The sequence below is a fragment of the Thyridium curvatum genome, assembly GCF_004353045.1.
Source record: "Thyridium curvatum strain D216 chromosome Unknown NODE_55_length_292940_cov_83.935894, whole genome shotgun sequence".
NCBI lineage: Eukaryota > Fungi > Ascomycota > Sordariomycetes > Thyridiales > Thyridiaceae > Thyridium > Thyridium curvatum.
This window is the reverse complement of record NW_022156810.1, coordinates 56,937-69,727: the sequence shown is the minus strand read 5'-3', so window position 1 is coordinate 69,727 and position 12,791 is coordinate 56,937. Positions and strand designations below refer to the sequence as shown.

The 12,791-nt window shown below is 55.3% G+C and overlaps 3 protein-coding genes across 3 annotated transcripts; 1 reads left to right on the top strand and 2 right to left on the bottom strand.

The window, feature by feature from the left end:
• Window positions 1-4,251: 4,251 nt before the first annotated feature.
• E0L32_008373 (uncharacterized protein) lies at window positions 4,252-8,289 on the bottom strand (the record flags this gene model as incomplete). The annotated part of the gene is made up of 4 exons (XM_031143220.1): window positions 4,252-4,395; window positions 4,455-5,305; window positions 5,365-5,704; window positions 5,758-8,289. 4 exons carry the CDS (start codon window positions 8,287-8,289, stop codon window positions 4,252-4,254), a joined length of 3,867 nt encoding a protein of 1,288 aa, XP_030992350.1.
• A 1,387-nt stretch (window positions 8,290-9,676) lies between these two features.
• E0L32_008372 (uncharacterized protein) lies at window positions 9,677-10,496 on the top strand (the record flags this gene model as incomplete). Its single annotated transcript, XM_031143219.1, has 6 exons — window positions 9,677-9,724; window positions 9,800-9,830; window positions 9,910-9,992; window positions 10,054-10,160; window positions 10,222-10,392; window positions 10,454-10,496. The coding sequence occupies 6 exons, from the start codon at window positions 9,677-9,679 to the stop codon at window positions 10,494-10,496; spliced, it is 483 nt and encodes a 160-aa protein (XP_030992349.1).
• A 675-nt stretch (window positions 10,497-11,171) lies between these two features.
• E0L32_008371 (uncharacterized protein) lies at window positions 11,172-12,203 on the bottom strand (the record flags this gene model as incomplete). Its single annotated transcript, XM_031143218.1, has 3 exons — window positions 11,172-11,311; window positions 11,421-11,969; window positions 12,026-12,203. The coding sequence occupies 3 exons, from the start codon at window positions 12,201-12,203 to the stop codon at window positions 11,172-11,174; spliced, it is 867 nt and encodes a 288-aa protein (XP_030992348.1).
• Between the last annotated feature and the right edge of the window lie 588 nt (window positions 12,204-12,791).

Here is a 12,791-nt window from a genome sequence, read left to right as displayed (position 1 = left end):
GTCTTGGGCGGACAAATGATAGAGAGGAGCCAGACAAAGGTGTGGCTGATAAGGGAGGGCGAGCAGGGAACTTGTGATGAGCAGATTGACAGGAGAGAGCTTGATTTTGGGGAAGAGAGATCGACAGAGATAGCTTGAAAGCTCGCTGCTAGCGTTTGGGGAGAGGATGATCGTTCGAACGAGCCCGAGGAAATCGAGATAGACATGACGACGGTGGAAGAGCACCTACATAGTAGTTCGCACAGTAGCAAGGCATGGTGGCTGGTCTGCTGGGATCTGATGATGTTGCGCCGCGAATTCGAAAGCAGGATAGTAATGGACAGGGCAGCTTGGATGGAGGACGAAATCAAAGCAAGCTGGGTAGGCAGTTGCAGCAACGGTCTTTGGTTGAAAAGGACGAGGTCGTCAAGTCTTCTTTGGTGAAGAAAGTGATTCAAGATGAAGGGGGAAGAGGTGTGAGCGGCGGGAAGGGCAGCTCAGATATACACGAGGCGAGAGAGCTTGCTCCAGCTAGCCCATCCAAGCAAGAGAACAAGAGATGCCCAAGAGAGCGTGAGACAAGGATCGATATCGATCGAAACGGATGACGGGTCCCAACGGCACAATCCTGGTTCGAATAAGACAAAGTACGACCCCTTCGAGCCACCAGGGGACCAGTCAGACCTTGGGCATCCCACCCCCCCGAAGAGTCTAGATCCACCGGCCGTGTGTGGTTGACGCCGCTATCTTGGCCTTTTTCTTTCCGTCTTCTCGCAGCCAAAGGCAGCGTGTGTGTCTCTCCCTTGACGGAGCTAAAACGTCGCCCGTCGTGCGTAACCCGCAGAGAAGGCCGAGATGGAGAACGATAAGACGTAATCAACTACTAGACGTAATCAACTACTTAGTTACAGTGGACTACAGGATGACTATTCCTACCTAATACCAGGCAAGGTCAAGATAAGTAGACTTATTGTTCATGCACTACCAACCCCAACCAAAAAAAAGAGACGTTTTAGTAGTCAGGACGGACTCAAAGTCTAAAATATCATGCTATGCTATATATGCTATATATACATGCAATCACACACGGAGCAGTGCGGGACCTCTTTGTCATTGAAACTGCCTCGACCGAGCGGACAGATGTCGTTCGCTGCCCCAAACCGGGCCAAGAAGAACCCTTGCTTCCCCAGAGGCCCAGAGGGTCATAGCCGCTCGACCTATCGGCTTGTCTCGCCGATTGCTCGACGGCTTTGTCCTGTACTGTACCATTGACACTACCTACCTACTCCGTATCTCTTCTCGTCCTTCCCACGGTCCGTCCTGGCGCGCGCGTTGCTGACAACACCATCTGCAAGTGTGCGGAGCACGCAAAGAAAGCAGCAAAGATGAGGGCGCAAAAAGCAAGCACGCGTGCATCCTATGGAATCCCCAACATTGCTTGGTTTGTCCCTGGCGTTACACATGGCCGACACCAAGGTTTAGCATGCCAATGGCCTGGACTGGCCCGGTTGGTTGCTTCAAGATAGAGCGGGAGGACACGCAAGCGACGAGTACAAAAGAGTTGATACGTGGGGGGGGCGGGCGGCTCGAGAGGGGGTGATACCGGGTTCCGTATCGGGAGGATGAATGGAACAGGCATGCGGTTCCGAGGGTAGGTCTTGTATCTCGGTCGGTCTCTCATCCCCCCCTTCTTCTTCGCCGGTCCCTCTTTGCTATACCCAAGAAAGCAAGTCATCCTTATCTGGTCGCACGTAACGATTCCCTGCCTTGGGTTGTATGACCTTCCCTCCGGGCGAACCGTGGAAATGATTCGAGAAGGACTTGGCATGCTCCGTGTTGTGCATAACACTGACTGGGCTGATGCAATCCTCTTCTCCACTTGTTGCGTGCTTCACTTCTCCTCTTACGTGAGTTGTTGGTCCCGTTTCCTGCTCAAAACGGTTCCCTCCGTGTCTTCTCTCCTTTTTTCTTTTTGGCTTTCTTGGCTGGGTTGTTTCAACATACCTGGACCATGTCTGGTTCTGAAATGTGTCGGATCGTCACTAGATCTCCAAGATTCGAGTAAATTTTCTGCTCGTCCCATGACACGAAACCAAGGGGGGGCTTGTGGGTGGACTATCCTGTCAGAGGATGGTTCTGGTAGCCGGGTCGTGATCCGACTTGACCGGGAATCCGGGGTAATCAGGAACGAACCAAAGTCCCGGGGGGAGAAGCTGGAGTTGCTTTCCAGCCGCCCCCACTCCCCTGCCCTCATTCCTTCCAGGGGCGGGTATCGTCCACCATCGTCCGGGGGGGATGAGGAGAGCTGGACGAAATGGAACCAGGCTCAGACGAGTTAGGCCATTGTAACAAGTCCATCTCTTGGACTCCTCCAGTACCGAGGGGCCAGCACATCATTGATCCTACCTGCATGCTGCTCATCTGCAAAGCAATTCCATAAAAGATAGCACGTCACGTCACATGTAATCGCCTATCAAACGAACGAATACTCACAGAGTCAAAAAAGGAAGAGAAGGGCCTGGGAAAGTTCCGTAGACGGGCTTACCCGATCCGGCCGTCCGTCTCAGCAAAGACAGAGCAAGATTACTGAGGATTCCAAATGCGAAGATAGAGAGAGGAAAAGGGGTCTTAGTCCAGATGTCCCGCCCGATATCTCACAACCTGTTTGCGTGACAAAAAAAAATCCTGCCGGAACGCGTTCTACGATTCTTCTCCTCCTTCTTTCCTCCATCTGCCGCCCCATCCCTCGGGTCTCTCCCGCTCGTCAAGGCGCGTATGTGCGCGCGGAAGAAGGAAAAAGGCGTGCCTACTCCCAGAAGCAAACTCTGCGGGCCCGACCAGGAAGAAAAAAATGGAGGAAAGCTGGTCACCTGCGACACGAGCCGTCTCCCATATGGCTCCACGTAAGTCCTAGGTAGGTAGGCTCCTCCCGTCCCGCCGCTCTGCTAGGTACCCGAGCATCTCCAAGGAAAGGAACGACGTTGCAAGAAAAGTCGATCCAGACAGATTGACCGTACTAGCATGGGTCATCCTCCCCGGACTCTGCTGTCAACACCTCATTCGCCGGCGGGAGGAGCTTGATGTCCGGAAGCTCTGTGCTCCCATCCCATCTGGCGGTGAAGGGCCTTGGTTGAGAAATCCATTGGCTCACCGCGCGACACGCCCCGGGCCGCGTCTTGCTAGACTAGCCAGGCCAAGGATCGAGGATGGATGGCCGTCGTAACGAGACGAGTTATGATCCTGGCATGACGTGCCGAGAGGAGAGGATGGCATCTTTGCTTTGGACCTTGGCAGGACGTGCTCGGGAAGGAAAACATGTCCTGTACATACGTCCCCGCTGGATGGGAATCCTGGGGTGCATACGTGGTCTGTTGTGTGCCATACTCGTTCAAGATGCCAATCATCCCGGCTGCCCGTCACGAACATGGTACCAGCGACGCACGAACATGGGGAACACAGGATGCCACTAAATCCAGCTACGAGTAGTTGTGCCCCTATGGCTCCTCCGGATACCAAACACTTCATCAAGATCAAAAGTTGTTCCATGTTCAGACACACAGCACAAAGACAGAGAGGCAGAGAGCGCAGGGAAAGACAGAGAGCGCAGCAGGAAATGGAAATATCAACTCGCTATAGTCAGAGATATATGTCTTCGAAATACAGATGCTATTAATGTTTGCACATCGGCCCCCCCTCCCGCCTGCTGAAAAGGGAGGATCAATAAACAATCGAAGAAGAAATACAATACCACTCCGGATTTGGTACCACGCGGTCCTTTTCCCCCTCTCCCGACCGACCGCCGCAGCAGCCACCCGTACCCATTTCTTCAGAAATGCCGTTGCAGATGGAGGGGGAAGCATGGGGGATGGATTGGGGGAAAAGAGAAGAAACGCATCCATCCACTGGCTAGCCCTCAGCCTAGTGTCAAAGACAGCCACTGTGTAACCGGAAGCCTGCATCTGTGACGCCCCACGACCTTGGTAGGATTGCCCGGTATTCAGCTCGCCCGTATCAGAATCTAAGCTCTCCGAGGAGGGGGTTTGCTGGATTCTCCGAAAAGGAACAAAAGCTCCGGCACAGGTTCCTCAAGCTGGAATTCCATAGCTTGGAAAAGGGTTCACGAGAAAAAAATGGGGGTGCGATACAGTCAAGATGGTGCTTTGACAGCGAATACGCAGCTCAGATGAAGCTCTAGCCATGACTGTCGCACTGAGAGCGTCACCCAAGACAGACTGCACGGTCCGTCGCAACTGGCGGCAACCATCGTTACGATCATTGGACGCGGCCATGCGGTATTGGAGATCCAGTCAAGGCCGGTTTCTCTGGAGAACCGATCATGGACGCACGCTGCGCTTTCCAGAAATCAAGAGCCTCGACCACATCCTCGCCCCGCTCATCCTCGTAGACGAAAATAATCTAGAAACATGTTAGTCAATATCTCTTTACCAGTGTAATGCCGAAAAGATACCACATACCTCGTGAGTACTGCTGTGTAGCATGCGGATGTTCTTGTGAGGCACAATATGAATAGCGCCCGACTCAATGTTGCGCAGCTCAATGAAGTTGGGCTCGAAAGCCAGGATCCAAGGGTATGACAGCGCAAAATTCTGCGGTGCTCCCTCCCAGTCGATCCTCCACTCGGGTCGAGCTCTCCAACCGTTGCGGTTGACAAAGAAGGAGAACTCGGAGTAGTTGAGCAAGAATTCTCCGTTGAGACGCTCAATGTGGATGGGCTTGACGTTTTCTTTGCGAGCCACAAAGTCCAAGGACGTGTCGGCTTGGTCAAGCAACGACTGGGTCTCCAGGGTCTCGAGAGAAACCACTTCGAAGCCGCGAGCACAAGCCACGCACAGCTTGGATTTGAGGAAATGCACTGATGAGGATTCCGTGGGGATGTAGAACTCCTTGAACGGCTTGAGCTCGTCCTGTCCTGCATTGAACATCTTGCCAAATCCTTTCTGCTTCTTGGCCTTGGACATGGCGTCATTCGGCTCGTACACCTTGATGGTTGTTGACAGCGCTGATGACTTGATGCAGCAGACCAGGTGCCTTCCGAGGCAGATGCCAGTCTTGAAGAAGTTGCAGTGGCCTTGGATCTTCTTCCCGCGCTTCGACAGCTGGGGTTCGTTGGGATCCAGAGCCGACAATGGATACGAGACAAGCGTCCTATTTGACAATACCAACAGCAGCTGGTACTCCTCCAGAACGTCAAGCTGAGTGACGGTCTGGGCCTCAATGACACGCTTGGGAACCTGGTCGAGGCGACTCTTGCGATCAGAGACGTAGATGCCGTTGTCCGTTCCATAGATGAGCTTGCGGCCACCATCTACGTAGTCATTAGCAAGCAGTTATGGGCGCAAAGCGCATTCAACATTGCAAACTTACCAAATGGAGCAACACAGTTGACCTTGTTCGTAGCCGTGAAGAAGTTGGACGAGATGACGATCGTGTTGAGGAAGTCAGCACGAGCTCTCAACTTTTGCTGTTGTGTGTCGACATGCTCGAGCCACTTCTGCCTGGCCGCTTGGTTGGAAGCATAAATAGTCAGCTCATAGCCAGCCTTGCCCAGATGCCTCAAGGTAATGGGCCAGCCCTCTCCCTTCTTGGCGTCCGAATTGGCATTCCTCAATGCCGGAAGCAAGCTGGAAGACGACCGCTTCACAGAACCCTGTTGAGGGATGACTTCGTCCATCTCCTTGATGGAGAGAAGTTCGAGCGGGATAGGCTAGATTATTTCGTCAGCAGGGTAGATCTAGCGAGCATAGCAGTGACACATACCCGTCTATACGCCTTCTGGCGCTCAAGCTTGCCCACTTGCTTGGTCCGTACCAGGAGAACAGCATGGTCCAAAAGATAGGCAATGATATCAGCGGGGTCGGTGGGAGACTTCTTGAACTGATTCTTGAAGATGAGCTCGCGTCCCTCGTCCAATAGCCTCAGGTCGACTCGCTCGTTGGGCCTAAACTCGAGCTGGTCGTGGAGCTTGCGCAGATTGAAGCGGTTCTCGGCCTTTCCGGACTCGGCATTGACCCTACCGAGGAGATCGCGAATCATGACGAGGACCTTGGGAATGTCTTCCCTATCCGGATTCTCCGCCTCGGTGTACTTGAGCACATTCTCGAGTAGCAGAGGGTAACGAGCCAATCTTGTCGTAGGCTTGGTCAGATAACCGTTGAGCTCCAGCTTACGAGACTCCTTGCGACGCTCGATCTCGTCGACGAACCGACCAAAGGTAGGATTGATAGAACGTTCGTTCTCGAACTCGTACTTGGCTTCAAGCTGTTTCGAACCGTACATGATGAAGGGCTCGAACTGAGGCACGAACTCGAGGAAGATGTCACCAATATTGCGCACAACAGGGTTCTTTTGTTGCCTTTCCGTCAACGCCTTAGCAAAGCGAGAACTGACGGTGTGTAGAGCCGGATGGTCGACAATATTGCTGAAGATGTTGCGCACGACCCTGTCCTTGCGGTTCGGTGGGATGGGCGAGGCCTTCGACCGCAAGGGAATGATCCAGAAGTCGCGTAGATACTCCAGATCCTTGACGAAATCTCGCTCAGTGTAGCAGATCTCCGACAGCACTTCCTGCCTCTTCTTCTCCTTGTCTCCCACGCTGTCTGCAATCTCCTTGGGCACGGAGTTGATCCAGAGCTTCTGTTCGTCTGTTTGGTCGGCGTCGTCGTCATTGATCGCGGGTCCCTCGTTGCCCTTCAGGCCGGGGCCCATCTTCAGATTCAGACGAGACACCTGTTCCAAGCGGCGGGGACACGCAATCGAATAGCACAGCTGATCCCGAGTACAGGTGGGCGAATAACATTCCGACAATAGGACGAACACTCCGTTCACCGGGTTCTTGTCTTCTGGCGGTGCCTCCTCCGTCAAATTCTCCCTGAACTGGTACATCTCCGACGTCGAGTCCCGCAATCGGTGTTCGTAGGTGACATCGTGGAAGAATTTCTGAGCATCAAGGGCTCGCCCGAGAAGGAGCGCCAGGTTTCTGTCGGTGGTTCGAATAATGTAAGAAAGAACGTCCACCGCCTCCGCACCGCTGAAAGCATTCTTGTAGGTGAGCTCGTTCTTGGTCCGTTCACCAGTCACTATCTTTTGCTGGAACACTTCTGCCACCCGAGACAGGAGGGCCGGATAGACCAGCGGCGGGCGGATCTTGGCGGTCGGTGGCCGATCGCCGTCGGTGGACTTGGTGCTGACAGAGGGTCGGTGAACCAGGGTCTGGGTCTCAGTCCTTTCACTAGCAGCAACTGAGGGAGCCACAGTGGACGCCATAGACATGGTTCGCTGGTGGTCGTTGTTGCCGCTGTGAGAAGATGTGATGCTCATGGTCCTCGTTTGGGATCCAGGGGTGGCATTGAAGCTTTGAGAGGAGGCATAGCCGTTGGTGTTGGGCAGATCAGGCGCTGTGCCTGCTCCAGGTATCCTGCGGTTTGGGATGACGCGCCCACTCATAGTCTGATGAGAATCTCGGTCGTGAGATCCATAAGCACCGCTGAGGGACATGGTCCGGTCGTCGTGCCTGTCGGGGACGACCCTGCCCTGCGCTGTCGTCCTTGCCTGATGGGGGTTGTATTGCGCTTGGCGGGAGGCGTTGGCAGCTGACTGCTGATACGTGTTCGGCGGAGGGTGATACATTTGCTGACGCGGAACGCTGGCGAGAGATTGCGATCGATAGGGGTCGGAATTCATAGAGGGCTGCGGAGGGCCATTGTAAAACCGTTGCGCCGGCGTCCTCATGTTGCTGTAGCCGCCTTGGGGTGGAGGACCCCGAGGGGGAGCTGGCTGGCCGGGATACCGTCGCATTTGCTGTTGCTGTTGTAGATACTGAGCCTGCGGAGAGGGAACCTGCTGTCCGGCAGATACTGTGCGTTGACTCGGGTAGTAGCCACCCATGCTGCTGCTGTCCATCGTTCTCGTCCTAGGAGACGGTGGTGGTTCCCCGTTGTAGCCACTCGGTCGGGGGCGAGGGGGTGGCATCCGCTGCATTCCCGGCATGTTGGGTGACATGTTCTGTTCGCGAGGGTATCCTCCGCGAGGGTCTCCACGAGGATCTCTTCGCGGGTCTCCACGAGGGTCCCCGCGGGGGTAGCCGCGAGGATCTCGCTGCTGCTGCTGCTGCTGCTGCTGCATCATCATGTCTGGGGGAGGGACAGAGTCTGTCATGGTCTGCGATCGGCCGGGAGGGGGGGCGGCGCCGAAAATGTTGGAGAAAGCCGCATCTCGCTGGTAATTATCGTGGCCATATTCCTGAGGCCGCGGCACGGGGCGCCGCTCAGGGATGGACTGGTAGTCGGCCATGCTTTACTTCTACAGGTGCAACAGGACAAGGGACAAATTAGTGACGGCCCTCGTCTGGAGATGGTAGGCTGGTCCTTTGTGGGCAGGCAAGGCAGGACCAAACAGGGGACTGAGGGAGTCTAGGACTTACTGGTACGAGGCCTCCTAGTGGCCGCCAACTCGAGATTGTTCGAAACCGGGATCCCTAGTAGGCGGCGATTGTCATCGAGCAGCGAGGGCTGCCTCCAGAGTCATCGACGGTTGATTTGTGAGAGAGAGATGGCGTGAGTGATGGTTCAGAGGCTGTTCGTTTGGACAAAAACCTGCACCGCCCGCTGCCTCCTTTCCGGGTTCCCTAGTGACGTTGCTGGCAGGGCAGCGTTGGGGCCGTTGAGGGAGCCGGGGTGGCCGGCCGGAAAGCTGCAGCAGAAAATAAGAAAAAAAGGGAGTGTTGGTGCTGTCGAGCGCAACGAGGTCACGGCATGAGCAATGAAATGAGAGCGGCCGAGGGGGGAGAATGGTCGTCGGTCGGCGTCGACGTTTGGCGTTGGGAAAGATGGACAGAAAGGGCTGATTAGGTGCTTTCGGGATTGTAGTCGTCCACGCACGCAACGCACGCACCAACCAGACGTTGAAAGAAGTTGCAGTGTCCCTAGCCCAGCAGGAGAAGCGCAGTGTATTCGCGATTTGAGCCACTAAAACGGGCTCAATCCGTCCCATCGATAGGCACTAGCAGGCCCGCCCAGCCTGTGCTCACTTGCTGTGCTGCAGGGAGCATTTTTGCTCGTTCCCTGTTTCCACGTAGCATCCAAGTAGCGCCGCCTGTCAAGGTACCTCTGTGATCTGTGCCTAAAGCCATTCCCCCACCGGCCAGATAAGGGAGCATCCCGCTGCTGTCAATTGCCCCCATCTTGAAAGCAACGACGAAGATGGTGATCAATACCTAAGTATCCAACATATCTGTAGACTTGCAAATCTCATTCAAGTTCAAGCAGGCCGTTCCTAGCAGGGCTCGCGGTGCAAAGCCATCTTCCCCCAATATCACTCGCTGAAGCCGACACGCACTAGCACCCCTGCCGAGCAAAGTACTGATATCAGCTCGCGACTTGTTTTAGCCCAAACGGGACTTGCTCTTTTGGTCCCGCCGTGTCAAAGCCTCTCAGGGACACATCGAAATCACGTGGACCCGGTCCAATCCAGTCTCTCCCCTGCTAAGTCGGTAGCGAGCTTCGTCGTCACTCACTCGCGCTGTAGGCGTGGCCGAAAGCTCCAAAGCTCCATCAACCATCACCACCTCCGCCACACTCGACCTCGAGCAAGATCCCTTTGCAACACAACACTGCTCCCGTTGCTGCCGCTCCGAGATCCGCAATACTGGTGTACATCGACGTTGCAAACGATCGTCAAGATGCCCGAGTCCGAGCTCTCCCCCAAGTTCGCGCCCTTCCTGGGCATGGTAAGCCGCTCCCCCTCAGAGCTTCTTGTCGTTACGCTGCGCCATCACAAGACTAATTATATGCTTCCAACATAGGCCGGTATTGCCGCCGCCATGGTCTTTGGCTGTACGCACAGTTCTTTCTACTCAAAAGCTATCGAATCCAAGATGCACGATCAAATACTGACCTCGACTGGCACGGACAGGCATAGGTGCTGCGTACGGTACCGCCAAAGCCGGTATCGGTATTGCTGGTGTTGCTACCTTCCGACCTGATCTTATCATGAAGGTACGCAGAGGAAATTTGCGAGGACTATCTCTATATCCGGTCTAACGGTGCGCTTCTACAGAGCTTGATCCCCATCGTCATGTCCGGTATCATCGCTGTCTACGCGTTGGTGGTCAGTGTCTTGATCGCCCAAGACTTGAACCCGGGGGCATCATACAGCTTGTTCAGGTGCGTATTCGAGCGCAGATGGATATCGGCTTGGACCCCGATCGCTAACTTGAGATACCAGCGGCTTCCTTCATCTTGCGTGTGGACTGTCTGTGGGCTTGACTGGTATGGCTGCCGGTTACTGTATCGGCATTGTCGGAGACAAGGGCGTGCGTGCCTACATGGAGCAGTCGAGGATCTTTGTGGGCATGGTCCTCATTCTTATTTTCGGCGAAGTTCTCGGTCTATACGGGTTAGTCCCCTCCCCCATCCTTGACACTTGGGGATGAACGCGCACACTGACGTATCATTAGACTTATCGTCGCCCTGATCCTGAACACCAAGAGCAAGGCTTAAGCATACAGCCAGCCACGCAAAACCAGTCAATATCCTTTGTATTAAAAATGTCAGTAGTATCATCGGGTGACGGAGAGGGACGAACTAGACCAGCATTGCATTTACCAGGCGTTAGGGAAAGAGTCAAAACCTTTCATGTTCATCTAGGTAGCTCAGGACAGGCTTCAAATGCGACAACCTATATATATATTATGGTACGAGTTGCAGAGCGACCTTGGCGGATCTGATCTTACAGCGTCATATTCTGGAATTGAGACACGCCAGTCACGTTCCAAGTCTTGAAGATGCTTTTGAGCAGGGTTTATTGAACCCCTACGTATCCCTACGTACCCTAAATTGGTCAAACGAGTGTCGAGAAGTGCAGACATATATATCCACATAACCATAATTGCGTCATAGGCATCATTCTGTCATATCAAAGTCACCGCCGTTGCTCCCTTCCATAGGTAGGTGGCCTTGGGAGATTCGCGGTGAACCAGATCCGGGTCCCCCCATTTTTTGCAAGAAGCACAGATGAAAAACCAAATAACGCCAGATGGGAGAGCTGATGCCCCGATGCAGTTTGATGCTTGAGAACCCATGACCCATGCCTCAAAAGGAAAGAGGGGAAGAGAAATACTCCTCTGGAAAACCCCGCGGGAAGGTGTTTCGCGGTGAGAGAGAGGGCGTCGGTCTTCAACGGAATCCGAAACGTCGCGCAAACCTGCCGCCGCGCGAAGAGGAAGAAGACGACGACGTCAGGCTCTCCATCTCGCGACGGAACTGACGGAACTGCTTGCCGTTCCTCTCGCGCTCTTCCCAGCCGCGGAGCTCAGCTACAGAGGAGAGTGTCAGTCAGCAAGGACGATTCGCACCCAACAATCCTTTTTTTTTTCTTTTGGAAAATCAAAAGAAAGGGAACAGGAAGAACAAAAAAACACTCACCGAGGAACCCGTCCCAGCAGCGGTCCTCCATGACCAGCACGTCGTCGCCGTTCTCGCGCGCGAGGCGCTCCTGCCGCGCCCGGCGCGCCGCCTCCTCGCCGACGAGGTAGGGGTCCTCGAGCGGGCGGAAGCGGTTCCGCTCGTCCTCGTCGATGCGGTCGAGCACCATGCGCCGGATGCCCTGGAGGTGCGACTGGCTGTTGGCGGCCGCGACGCGCCGGTGGGCGACGCGCTGGTAGTGCCGCGCCGTCGGGTTGGACGACATGGTCGACCACGAGGGGATGCGGAAGGCCGTCAGGTTGGGCAGGTCCGCGGGCCGGCGCGGCTGCAGCGGCGGGATGGGCGGGAGCCCGCCTCGGGCGGAGGCGGAGGCGGAGGCGGAGGCGGGACCGCCGCTGCTGTGCGGAGGCAGGAGGGTCGGCGGCGCGGAGGACGTAGACGGCCCGGAGGAGGATGTGGCGGAGCCGGAGGTCTCGACGGCCCGCGGGGAGTACGGGGGGATGGTCTCGCCGTGGGTGGCGGTCGAGTGGTAGGAGGGCGCTTCGGAGGCTGGAAAGAGGAAGTGTCAGCCCATCGCGAAATACCCTGTGCGTCTCTCGGCTCACTGCCTGCTGCGCAGCTATGCGCACGTGGAGGGCCGGCCTTCTCGACGGGGATATGGCACTGGTGGGACTTACTGTAAGAAGGAGCGGCTGAGCGGATGGAAGCTGTCTCGAAATCCTCTGCGCTCAGTACCTCGAGAGGAGGCATGTAGCGCGGAGCACTGCTGTCATATGCGGCCATGCTTTGCGACCACGGGAGGCTATGATGGCACAAAGGTAGAGAGAGCGTGTGAGACGTCGGCCAGAGCCAGTGCGAATGTTGGGCACGCGGGATGTTATTTCGGGCGGTGTGAGAAGAGGCTTGTCTTTACGAGAACGGACATCTGCCTCGAAGGAATACGAAAAAAGATACGGAGAGACGGCGAATGATCAAGAATAGAGGGACTATGTTCAAAGAGGAGGCTCCGTCAGAGAGCGAATGTGACACGGTCACAAGCAAGAGCCTGGTCCACAGCAGGTGATGTGTGGTGGTGGTGACGGTGGTGTAGACAGGTGTGTAAGTGAGACAGGCTGTCGGATGCCGTCATTCAAGGTCCACGGATATCCTGCCGTGATTCACAGAATGAGAAGATGCAAACCAGAGCAGACTGGACTCTTCGTCTTTCTCTTCTTTAGTCAAAGAACTACACAAGCTCCTATCACGCGAGCGGGAGAGAGGGCGAGCAAGCTTTAAGAAGGGAAGAGGCGAACGAGGAAAGTGTCCATGTGAGTAGGGGACAGCCACGCCCATTTTTGTAGATCCGGCGTTCTTGGCCATGCGGCGGCTTCG